The sequence below is a fragment of the Cynara cardunculus genome, assembly GCF_001531365.2.
Source record: "Cynara cardunculus var. scolymus isolate 2C chromosome LG 1, CcrdV1, whole genome shotgun sequence".
NCBI lineage: Eukaryota > Viridiplantae > Streptophyta > Magnoliopsida > Asterales > Asteraceae > Cynara > Cynara cardunculus.
The window spans coordinates 49,741,723-49,754,839 of record NC_037528.1 but is presented as its reverse complement, the minus strand read 5'-3'; the positions used below and the strand labels follow the sequence as shown (position 1 = coordinate 49,754,839).

General features: G+C 38.9%; 1 protein-coding gene, 1 non-coding gene and 1 pseudogene across 2 annotated transcripts; 2 read left to right on the top strand and 1 right to left on the bottom strand.

Moving 5' to 3' along the window:
• Positions 1-2,574: 2,574 nt before the first annotated feature.
• LOC112499878 lies at positions 2,575-3,105 on the top strand. The gene is made up of 2 exons (XM_025103151.1): positions 2,575-2,689; positions 2,798-3,105. Exons 1-2 carry the CDS (start codon positions 2,591-2,593, stop codon positions 3,020-3,022), a joined length of 324 nt encoding a protein of 107 aa, XP_024958919.1. The 5' UTR covers positions 2,575-2,590; the 3' UTR covers positions 3,023-3,105.
• A 1,258-nt stretch (positions 3,106-4,363) lies between these two features.
• Positions 4,364-6,810, bottom strand: LOC112507320 (annotated as a pseudogene).
• A 4,995-nt stretch (positions 6,811-11,805) lies between these two features.
• Positions 11,806-11,912, top strand: LOC112503337. The gene has a single exon (XR_003067938.1). It is a non-coding gene; the product is annotated as a small nucleolar RNA R71 (small nucleolar RNA).
• Positions 11,913-13,117: the final 1,205 nt, after the last annotated feature.

Sequence of the window (13,117 nt, the reverse complement as noted above, 5' to 3'; positions counted from 1 at the left end):
AGTCAATAGTCGTGAGAGGCAGTCAGGCAGAGAGCGAGAGCGAGAGCCATTTGCGACATTGATTTCGATTGAGATTGAGCGACGGAGCGTGAGAGCTAGAGCCTTTTGCGATATTGATTTCGATTGAGATTGAACGACAACGTTAGAGGGAGGCGGGAGGCGAGAGGAGTCGAGAGGGAGGCGAGAGTCGAGGGGAAGAAACATTAGATTTTCTTGGGCCTAAAAAACTGAACCTATATATACATTGGGCTTTACAGATTTGATGTCTTTGGGCTTTATGCTGCCCTGGACCGTCGTCCCTTGGACTTATAGCCAGGGCAAATGTGAAATATACTTGTACACACACATCAAAATGACTATTGCACAAACTTCAGACACAACTCACGAATAACAACACGCTTTCATGAACATGCAATCACGATGTATATCMCATGGTGATGAGAGGAAGCATTCWCATAAACACCGGAACAAAATACTCAATCCATCCTAGAAAAAGAATTCACTTCACATATTTTTCCTTGACCATAGCAAGAGTCTTATCTGATACTTAAATWTGTTCCTAAATTRCCCCTCAGTTGAGGATTTGACAAAGGGTCGTTTTTTCATTTATATTTAGTCAAGTGCAAGTTGTCCAAACAGATTGTCTTATGTTCCTCCTAGATTTCAAAGTGGTCTCTTTTTATTTGGACAAAGGAGGTAATATATTACTTATTCAATATAATTATCCACTAAGTACATTCCATAATGATGCTTTTATACAGGCTCAACCTGTTCTGGATAAGAGACTTTGTTGATATTGAATGAATTGCATGTATATATAACTAATATCTCCAAATCAAGGACTTTGATCGCTATTTTCTAGCTTCCAGATATGGTTGGTCGTAGTTGGATCCCATGCAGGGGGCGTAAGCAAGACACCCAGTGAGCGCAACTGCTCAAGTTCAAGTCAAGTACTTTAGTTTTCAATCTCAGTGATTCAGCGTCAAGTTTTAAGCCTCTAGGTTTAAAAAGCTTCATTGTCACAAGTTATATGTTTTCAATAGTTCCAATGGCTTTTAGTAGGCTCAAGTGGCGATCGAGGTGCTTCTGTGTTTTTGGTCAAATAGTTTGTCTTTGTAGCTTGCCCTCCCCAAATGTATCATCAATTATGATCTTCTTGATCTCCTAATCAATATATTGTCTTACTTTTGCCCCAAAAAAAAACCTAAATTAGCATGTACAATTTTTACATGAGTGCAACCAATGCAGACAATAACCTTAAATTCCCCTCCCCCAAACAAAAACGGAGCTAGTCACTTGGAACATAATGGTAACAGTATCAGATGGTGAAAATGGTTGAATTTTAATGACAATCAGCTGAATTTATTTCTCACACCAGGTATAAAACTTGTTTACTATATCAGAATTCAATTTCTGGTTGACAATCTTCTTTTTTACCCAGCAAAGTTGACACAACAAGTCAAAGACCTTCCAGCCTAGTGGTAAAGGCTTGGGCATGGCATAGTCATGAACCCAAGTTCAAGCCATGGGAGGGGAGTGTTGGCGACATTTAAGTGGGGCCATGTTTAGCCTCCAAACTTGTCGGGGATTAGTCGGGCTTTAGTCCGGACACCCTTACCAAAAAAAAATTGACACAACAAGCTGTTATTGATGCAAAAAATTGAAACGATATTAGGGTTATAAAAAGATGGAGATACCTGAAAACTCCCAAATAGGAAGATTTTGTTGGATCGTATTGTTTGAATCGACTCAGCGAATTGATTAAAATTAATGAATACGAGGGTGTGTATGTGAATTAAGAGATGATAGGAAATTCGGGAGGATGAGAAAGAACGAGTTAGGGATGATGAATTGATCGGAATCATGACCCTGGTGAGTGAGAACGGCCGAGTTAGGGTTTCTTGTTGTTTTTTCTTTTCATTTTTTGTTTCTGTTTTTTTTTTCTTCAATATATCGGTATCAAATGAATTTTCTAATGATAAATTTGGTTTATATGCGTAATGTAGTACCATATGTCAAAAATATGCTTAATTAAACATCAGTTATGTTGTTATATTGAATAAACAGTCTGAATTGTATAAATGACTATTTTATTTTTTTACTTTATATCAAACAATCTTTGTAGATAAAATTTTACAATATAACAACAATATTTGGAACAAATTTTAAAGAAAGTAGATCAAACAAAAAATGAAAATTGTATGAACGTTACAAACAAATCATCAAACAATCAATTTTTAACAATAATTTTTTGTAGATCAATCATATTACATGGAACACTCATACCAAGAACAACAAACAAATCAAATGTAACCAATTGTTGAATTAAATTAAACCGAAATAAAAAAAAAACATAATCTGTTGGGTCTTTTAGCAGCTTGGAGCTGCAACAGATTGTTGTACACATATTGAGTCAAACATGCTCGTCTTTTGGCTGTGAGCATAATTGGAGCATATATGATCAGTTTCACAACCAGAGGCACAACCGCCTGGGACAGAAACGATTGAATGACTTTATCTATATTCACTACAACTTACGACTCAGGGAACGCCAAATAAGGAAGATGCCAGGGAACGCCAAATAAGGAAGATGCCATATGGTTCAGCTTCGCTTGATAGCATTCTGCAAGAGAATGTATTGCATGACTGGATCGTAAAGCTTGAAAAACAAGCATATCAAGAAGACGAGGTAACTTGACATTTCTGTTTGGGCTTTCAASTCTTGTCTTTCTTCTGGATCCGTATTTTTGATCTGTGATTTTGSGCATTCTCATCCTTTCATTCTTGATATTTTCAGGAGGTTTGTAGTGAAATGGAACAAGGCGATGCATATGAGTATGGGTTCCTGGAATATGAAGAAGGAAATGGAGAGGGTAGGAAGGGATCATTGCAGTTGGTGACACTAACAGACGTAGAGCCATTAGATGCTCATCCGCTTAACAATGTTGGGGGTGATGATGAAGATGATGAAGGTGATGATGATGACCTCAATTTCCTGGGTGATGGTTTCAGTGATTCATAGATATCTATATAAAAGAGTGTATAGGATGAGTAAATTGCTGCCTTGTTTATCAGTTGTAATGCAAAACGCGATGTATTATTGTTTGCTTGGTTGTATTATTTAATACTTTGTACATTAGGTGCTCTGATCACCATTGAAGGTAAAAACATCCCGATAAGCCAATAACTAGTGACTAAAACCCTATCAGTAACAATGGATTGGATTGAAGTATTAAGGATAAAATCTAAAATGTAAGAAAAACATAACTTACTTTTATTCGGCCAAATTGGATTCAGCTTGGGACGGGTTACGGCCTAAGTTTGAGACCTGCTAATACATATTATATCAAGTTTTTATAAATTATATACACTTTTTTATTTTATTTTTAATTATATTACATATCTTTAATTTTCAAAAATTATTCAATCTAAATATATTATTTAAAGTGAATTTTAATATTAAATTTTCAAAAATAAAATGATAGAAACATATATGATATTTTTGTATAAAATAGAAAAAATTGGTCCCAAAATTTACATTATACGAAGATTATGGTCCAAATTTTACTCCATGATACATTCTTTATAAACCTTTATCTATATCTATACTATATTATAAAACAATTAACAAATTCATAAAAACCATTTTTTATGCATAAAAATATTGTATATTGATGCATATTACTTAAAATTCAATATTACAAGTAAATTATGCATTAAGTACAACTTATTAAAGTTCCATCTTTGAATTCGTGTAACTAACTACGGATAAACATAATCAAATATAGGATAAACATCTTATTTTAAAATATAAAAAATCTAAAATACAATTAGGATAATTATCGAGTTTCTAACCGAATATTTAATTATTATCTTTAATAAAAATTATATTATTAAACCAAAATAAAATTAATTTCTTATTATACCTAAAGTAAATTATAATAAAAAAATTGAATTAAAGAAGTTACATAAAAAACGAAAACTATTAAATAGTTAATTTAATACTAATATCGAATTCTTTCAAATTTATATTTCATTCCAAAAAAAAAATATTATCGCTTTCTCAAAACCACAAAAAAAAAATATTACATCAATAGAGACAAATAATAAAAATTAAACATTAAAATGGAGATTTATCTCGCTGCATTGTAAATTTCATATATTTTATAAAATGTAAAAATGCTCAAAGCTTATGTACTAAAGCATTTCCAGAAAAAAGATTATCTAAAATCTTTCCTTCTATTACACCCATAGACCTTGAGAAATTGATTACAGGCTACAATGTTGTCATGGTTTGTACACAAGATCTGCTTTTCCAACAACCGATCAACTCATGTTTTGGTTTGATACTTGACTACTACTACTACCTTCCAGCTTCATCAACTGTGTGATATTGAAGAATTTCTCGAAGGTAGTCCAGCTGTTCATGACTCCCTTCAAGTTCTTCCCACCGCACAACATAAAATATAAAAAGAAAATCAAGTAAAAAAAGAGATGGACCATTAGACCATAATGAAAGGCCCCCTGAACTAATCCATCATTCGTTTCAGGAAATAAATCTTCTTGCACGATTTTTCACTAAATGACTTGAAAATGTTAAAGTGGAGGCAAAGTTTACAAGCTCTTGGCTTAAATTGATCATCAAGCATCAAGAACGATGAGTAGAGACATAACATTTATATCAATAGTAAATAAGGAGATTTTCCTTCCCAAAAAGAAAAGAACATGTACAAGGCTAACGCAACGAAAGAACTCACTTTTTGGTGAGATACTGATACAAGCTTCCAACCAGCAGCTTCAAGGTAGCGYCRTTTCAGTAYTGTATGCCYTAAAGGGTTTCCTGTTGACAAAAAGCATCAAAAGAATCTGGGGTTTATAGAAGCTCAATATACAATACTAGAGAAAAAGAATGCCAACTAACATTTACCACCCACCTGAATTTCTTGAGAAATGTGTTGGCCCATCAATCTCCAATGCAACTTTTAGATCAATCAAAGCAGCATCCAAGGTGTACCCATCTACAACATATTCTCTTGTCCAATCAAGACCAGTGCTAACAAGAAGACGGCCGACCTCCTTCTGAAATGAAGACGTGATCTTCTGATTAAAATGTGCAGTTTTCCCAGCACGAATAATTTTTCCTCAATATCACTTTTAAGAGACAATAACGAATGAGGGTACTCAAGCTTCAGACACTAGTTAACAAGCTGGATCTAAGTAGCAAACATGATATCCTCCCTATATTGCTCTGATATCTGTTGCTCCTCAAAATAGCCTAGGGTTTTCCAGACATGGGAAAAGAATGTCCGATCTATTTGCCCAAGAACAGCACAAGACCAGGATATGTTTCCAAGTTGATCCCTGTTGAAATCAAGAACTGGAGGAAAGCCTTCAACTTTGATACTTTCTGCACCTCTTGGTTAAGTGAATTTTAATGTTCTCTTATCCAAGCTGCACTTATATTGATGGGCATCCTTGTAAACATCATCAAGAGATGCAAATATCGAGTCTGCAGGCTCAACGAGCGAAGCAAAAGCCCACAACAGCTGAGCAAGTTCATGTGACTGAAAAGTGTGAATGATATCTGAAGCTCTTTTTGATATTTCTAAAACGAGCTCTGGAGCAGCATGCTGCATAGAGGCAAAAGCACCAGCAATATTAGCAACATTCTGTGAATTGAATTCGCCAACCTTGTTCAAGCCCACCTCTGCCACTCTATCCATCTCAGACAGATAAAGGAGCTCACCACCGATCTTGGACAAGGCCCATGTGATATTTGAAACACCTTGAGCAGAGCATTCTGGAAGTGCCATCATTGCCAAACCTACAAGCATAGACATCTCCCTGCGCCAGGCAAATGCAAGTCTGTGACTCCTGGTCATCGAAACTTTCTCCATGTTCTTAGCAATACGGTGGATAGTTGTGGCAAGGTTTAACAGAGATAAAGGTGAAGGACTCAAGCCTTTGGCAACAGCCATTATCATCTCAGCATTCCCTTCCAATACTTGATCTGCAGTCTGTGCTTCCACAATTTCTCTGTTCAAATTGATCTCTTTTCTACGATCGTGTGGCCCAAAGAAATGGGATTGCCTCTCAACAAAAGTTTCCATGGTTTTTTCCTTTCTTTCCTTAAACATCCCACCTGCCATGATACTCACACTTGTTTTAAGCTGGTCCTTATCATCCAAAAGGTCTTCAATATTCAATTCATCATCTTCCCCATCAGAATCGAAATCCAAACTTTCCTTGGTGGGCTTTTCCTTGTTAACTACCGGTTTCTTCTTAACGTTATGGCTCTTCTTCTTGTTCTTCTTCTTAAGATTAACAGTGACAAGATCTTCCATGGCACTGGTCAAACCTCTGGTTTGAATAGACATGAGAGCAAATTTCCTTGCTCTTACACACCAATCCGTTGAGTCTGTTTCTTGAAGCAATTCAGACTTTTCTTTTTGTTTTCTCTTACTCATAGGATGAATCTCTCCTAGAAATTCATCTTCCCAGTCCAAATTAGACTGTGTAGGCTCTTCTCCACGACCATCCTCATCATCATCAACCACTTTTATAACACGAAAATCTTTGTTTATGTTAACACCAACACAAAAACAAGTGTTTTTGGGAAGAGGTAGTCCAAGGCAGAGTTTTGCGGTAGAGAAAGAAAAACCCGAATCCGTAAATCGTAAGTATTTAACAGAATTCAAGCACAATAGTGGGTTCAAGCTTATACCTCTTGGACACAAAATTGGTGAATTTAACATAACCATCTAAAAAAAATTAGTAATACGCTATGAAACAATGTAAACCCTACAATATAGAGATTAACATACACTGATGAAAATAAAACCATCTACTTTAGGCGATTCCACCTCCAATTCCATCCCCTTCTCCGGCGAATCCCAACCCTGCATCCACTTCTTCGGCCACAACCGACCACTCCCGTACTAGGTCGAGACGCACCGCCATTGTCGGCTTGATTTAAGGATTCTGGGCTGCTCGCTTCACGTTCTTCATCCACCTCCTCTGCCGGCTCGTTTTGTGTATCAGCTCTCTTCTCCCATTACATTCTTTATTTAGGGTTTCTAAGTATCTTATAATCAAGAGATTCTTTTCCTTCTTTGCTTCGTTCTTTTGAAGATGAGGTGACAGACCGATTGATTTGGGTTTTAGGGTTTGCGCGTGAGTTGTTATGTCTTCGGCCTTTGCATTTAAAAACAATTTCTATTAATGTTTTTGAGCAGTATCTTTTCACCTTATATTCTTGGAATTATGCAAGTGAGTTATGTGACACTTGATCCAAATGGTTGGTTTAGCTTGAGCACCAAGTGTTTGATTAAATGCCAAATCCATAATCCAATTTTTGGTTGGTATCTTCTTTGCCAGATTGTAGTATGATTATCTCATAGTGTTGTCTGTTGACTTTACTTTCTTGTTAAAGTATCTAGAGAGGCTTTGGTAGAATTTTTTAGTGCTAGAGGAAGAGTTTGTTGATCTAAGAGTATTCCGTTTTGGGGGGAGAGATTTTTGGGCCAGTTGAGTGATGTTTTCTTTGATTCAGAACCCCGGTTTCTAGGTTCTGATAGAGAGAGGATGGTGGAAGAAGGAGTATGGCAGCAGGTTAGTCACCGCCAGAGGAAGAGTTATCGTCAAGATTTTCAGCAGAGGAACCAGCTCAATGATTCCAAACAATCTGTGGTTATCAGGAGAGACTTATTTAAAGGAAAGACAGCCAACTTTTACTTCACCAACTTTCCAGATCATGTCAAGGAGGCTGACATATGGAAGATTTTTATTAGGATTGGGAAAGCAGCTGATGTTTACATTGCTAAGAAACACAACAATCAGGGTAACAGATTCGGATTCGCAAGGTTCTTAGGAGTTTCAGACTCTAGAGGATTCAAAGGTAAGCTCAATAACACGTGGGTTGGAGTTCAAAAGCTTTATGCCAATATTGCAAGATTTTTAAGGGACGCCCCACCTCGGATTTTCGGAAGTGCCAAGCCTTTACGTGGGGATAAGCGACAAGTCTCCGTGCCAAAAACTTTCGCTGATGCAGTTAGGGGCTCGTCCAAAGTCGTTGTTCCTCCCCGACTATCGTTTAATTCTTCTTCTGAGTCTAAGCGTCGGATGAGTCGATACTTGGTGGGTAAGCAGCTTCTCTTTTCTCAGCAATGTGCATGCCTCGTGGAGTTGTTGGTTCAAATCGCTCGAGTCTTGGGTTGAGGGATTTATCGTTCCAGATCGTCTTGCTTCCATCATTATCACGGGGGTGCCCCCGCACGCCTGGTCGCCATACGTCTTTTCCAGCATTGTGAAACCTTGGCGACAGGTGATATTACCGGAGGAATGTAATGATAACAACCTGAACTTGGCTTTTGGGAGAGTGGGTATTATTACGAAGTGTCCAGATAGGATCATCGATTCCTTCTCAGTGGTGTTTGATAATAGAGAATATCGCATCAGCATCTCAGAGGACTTATCGGAATCGATCAAGATTGCCCCTGACTTTTGTGATCACTTTAAACCGATCGCGGATTCGTTTTCAGAYACGGATTTCTCAGATAGATCGGAGAACCCACTCCTAGATGGCGATTTTTTCCTTAATAACCATTCYRGTTTCARGTCGCCGGGAACTTTCGTGGGAAGTCAAGTTGCCGATGAAGAAGAGGATATAGAAGAGTCACGAAGAGAAGATGGTAAGATGAATGGGGTTCCTATTTCTTAAGACAATTGTGTCTCCAACACCTTGTCTATTAATTCTGATGGGAATGRCRTTCCACCTCAAATCTTGGACGACAAGGGCCAARATCCTGAGATCTTCGCATCAGACYCGGGTCAYGCTACTTCCTTTCCCGAGGACGCTACAGATTCTTCCYATGAGCTWAACTCCTTTTCGGGAYGCCACTCATTTCCTAATCAAATCCTCARGAACGCACCTAGGAAGCGACCGTCCTCCTCTAGACCCCTCTTTCCGCTGAAGCCAACGGCTGTGTTCTCACAGGATCTTTTAAGGAAACCCAAGGCTACTATTCCCGCTTTCGATTCAGTAATTCACTTAGATCAGAGGGCTCCTCTTGTTGAACCTGATTTTTCGGAGCTTCCCCCGTCGATCGTGCCGGATTCCCCCGTGATCGGACTGGCCTACTCAATCAGCAAGGAACCGTCTACAGCTTCGCTGGATGGCATTGCGTCGGAGGTTAGGGATACTATGGAAATCGGTAATATGGTCGGATTCTGTATGAACGGATGTGAAGCAGAAATTAGAAAGGTAATTTCTTCTGCAGGGGATGTTCATATTAATCAATGATTATTCTTTCTTTGAATTCTAGGGGGTATCTTCGGAGGCTAAGAGGAATTGGATTTGTAATTTGAGGTTCGGTAATAAAGCTAACTTCCTGGCCATTCAGGAATCGCATCTCAAGGACGAGGTAGATCTTCGATTCATCCAATATGTTTGGGGTAAAGATTCTTTTGATTTTATTTCGTCGAAAGCTAGAGGGATGTCTGGGGGTATTTTATCCATCTAGGATACGTCTTTTTTCATTAAGGATGATTTTGCTATCCTTGATGGTTTTGTCACAGTTTGGGGAAGATGGGTGTCGATTAGTACCCCTTGCGGATTCATCAACGTTTACGCGCCGCAATCTTCGATCTCCAAACTCATACTTTGGTCGGCCATTGAGCAATTTTTGATCGATAAATCGGATACGATGTGGGTTATCATGGGCGATTTTAACGAAGTTTGCTACGCCAATGAAAGAAAAGGATCCCTATTCTCGTTTCTGGGTGCTAAAGATTCAACAATTTTATCCGAGAGTCGGGGCTTATTGAAGTTCGGAGCGGTGGAAGGAAATTTACTAGGATGAGTGCTGACGAGATGAAACACAGTAAACTAGACAAGTATCTTGTCTCTTCCAATTTCCTATCTCAGTGGCCCATGCCGAGTGCTGAGATTCTTCCTCGCTATCTCTTGGACCATTGCCCTATTCTCTTCAGATCCGACAAGGTGGATTTTGATCCTACTTACTTTAAGTTTTTCAATTCGTGGCTTGGTCAACCTGATTTCAATCTACTGGTCTGTGACTCACGGAACTCCTCCCCTTCACCCATCTACTGCCCGCCTATCAAATTCTTTATGAGTAAGCTTAAGAATCTGAAGCTACGCATTAAATCTTGGAAGATAGGAGTGAACAAAGATAAGATGGAACAGGAGAACTCCTTGAAAAGGTCGTTGGATTCCTTAGATATCAAGGCGGAAAACACCACTCTCTCGATGGAAGAGATCTCTTCGAGAAAGGACATTTTGATGAAAATTAAAGCTATGGAAGAGGATAAAGTGAAGGAACTCAAGCATAAAGCGCGTCTTAGATGGGTAGTGGACGGGGAGGAAAACTCGAGTTTCTTTCATGGGATCGTCAATGCTAACAGAAGGAGTAATTTCATCCATGGCATATCCTCCAATGGGGTCTGGATCACGGATCCTTCCGAGTCAAAGAAGAGGCCTTCAATTTCTTCTCAGAGAGATTTCGATCCAAGTTTGTCATTCGACCCCCTTTCTTGTGCAATAATTTTAAACATCTTTCTCCGGAACAGGCGAGCTCTCTTGAATCAAACATTTCCCTGGAGGAAGTCAAGAAAGCCATTTGGGAATGTGGAACAGACAACGCTTCTGGGCCTGATGGATTTTCTTTTGCGTTCATTCGATCACAGTGGGATGTCATCAAGGAAGACTTATTTCGGGCCGTCAAATATTTTGAGTCCACTGCCTCCATAGACGACGGATGTAACTCCTCCTTCATCATGCTTACACCCAAATCGGAATCTCCATGCTCCTTTTTGGAGTACCGGCCCATCAGCTTGATAAATTGATTTTATAAGATTATTGCTAAGATCTTGGCATCTCGATTGAGCATGGTCATTGATTCGGTTGTCGGGCACGAACAATCGGCATTCATCAAGGGAAGGAGTATTCTAGATGGACCCGTTATTGTCTGCGAGATAATATCTTGGGCAAAAAAATATAATCGCAAATCCTTGATTTTTAAAATTGACTTCGAAAAAGCCTTTGATACCTTGTGTTGGGATTTTCTAGAGGATGTTCTAAGGGGAATGCAGTTTGGCGCGAAATGGAGGGCGTGGATCAAAGGGTGCCTCAGTTCGGCATCGGTAGCGGTTTTCATCAATGGATCCCCGACTCAAGAATTCCCTCTAAGAAGGGGGGGTAAGGCAAGGAGATCCCCTGGCCCCTCTCCTTTTCCTACTTGCTGCAGAAACTCTCAATATCATTATATCGGAAGCCACTCTGCCCCGGGGGTTGAAGTCCCGGATTTCCGGCCCATGAAAAATTCGGATGATTTCTCCAATTCGAATTGTACGTTGGAGAAAACGGGCTATTTCTTGTATGGTTCCCCACATAATTTACCGAAACGGGGTTTCCGGGGCAAAACTCATAAGAATGACTTTCACCATAGAAAACACAAGATTCGGTCATGGAAGAATTAGACATTATGGATTGGACTTGATTCTTTTCCCCATTCAAGTTTAAATTATTTTTAACCAAATTAGTTAGAGCAACAATTTGGGCATTCAAAGAAGAAATGGCATCAAGCTCATGAATGCCCCGATGCAAATTTAGAAATGACAGCACGAGGGTTAGACCATTCAGTATTATTATTAGAAATTTGTTCCAAAATGTCATACCCCTCGTTGTAAGTTTTAGTTGTAAAAGCACCACCGGCCGTTGCGTCAAGAATAATCTTAGCGGCATTAGAAAGTCCATTATAAAAGGTTTCCAACTGAATACAATGAGGGATTCCGTGGTGAGGACACTTCCTAAGAAGGTCCTTGAATCTCTCCCATGCATCCGATACCGCTTCATCTTCTTCTTGGCGAAACGCCATATTTTCATTTCTAATCTTTACATTTCTTGTCGGAGGAAAGTATTTTTTTTAGAAATTTTTCCGCCAAATCATTCCAAGTAAGGATCGAGTTTGGTGGTTGGGAATTTAGCCATGCTCTAGCTCTATCCTTCAATGTATAAAGGAAAAGCGTCAAGCGTAAGGCCTCTTGAGTAACTCCGGGAATTTTAAAATGATCCGTCATTTCTATAAAAGATTTCAAATGAGAGTGCGGATCTTCCGAAGATAATCCCCCAAACTGACTCATAGCAGAAATCATTTGAAACATAACTGGCTTGGGTTCAAAAGATGTTGCTGTCATTTCGGGCCTACCAATTCCCGAGGCCAATTAACCAAATTCGGGAGTTGCATAGTCCCGTATGCCTCTATTTTTGTCATCGTCAATATTGATCGTGGCTTCCCGAGGAGGTGGATTATCCCCCATGGTACGGTTGGGATTTCGCCGATTATTTCTACCTCTTCTTCGTCTCCTAATTGTTCTTTCCAACTCAAGATCACCGTGTTGTAGCCGTGGCATACAACACAGGAACAGCGAATGAAACAACTGACCAAGGCTCAAATAAAAGTCAATATCTCAGGATAAAAATCGTGCCAGTCCCCGGCAGCGACACCAAAAACTTGATGTGCTAAAATCGTATGTGTGCACACAGTGAGCATAAAATCCCCAAAGTGGCGGTGCAAGTGCACGCCGACACTAAGATCGCTTCAAGTAATAAAGTGGTATAGTACCAAGATCGTTTCCACAGGGACCAGACTTACTGAGAATTAGAGACTTTCATGAACTTCTTGAACAATGTTTCGGTTTGAGAAAATATTTTAGTTTTGAATGGTGCAAAGCGTAAAAATACGAAATAAACCTTTAATATTAAAAGATGGGTATGGGTGTAAGCTTTGCTTAAGAATATTGCAAGAACAATTTGGTCAGAAACTTATGGGACCTCTATAAGAACTCCTATCTCTCGAAAGTGAATTTGTATATACTGTGCCCACAAAGTGCCCACAAAGCGTCCATTTTTATCAATCTTAAACTTGCCAAATTAGCTACTAGATAAAAAGATATCTGGTTCCACTAGCCTGAAGATTTATACTCACAACGTATTGTAGYATAAACTYGACTAATATCTGAACAAAAGCTAAAAACATGCAAAAYYYGCATCTCTGCGTGATTATCAAAGACTCTCTCAAATCTTTGTGCATCATCTAAG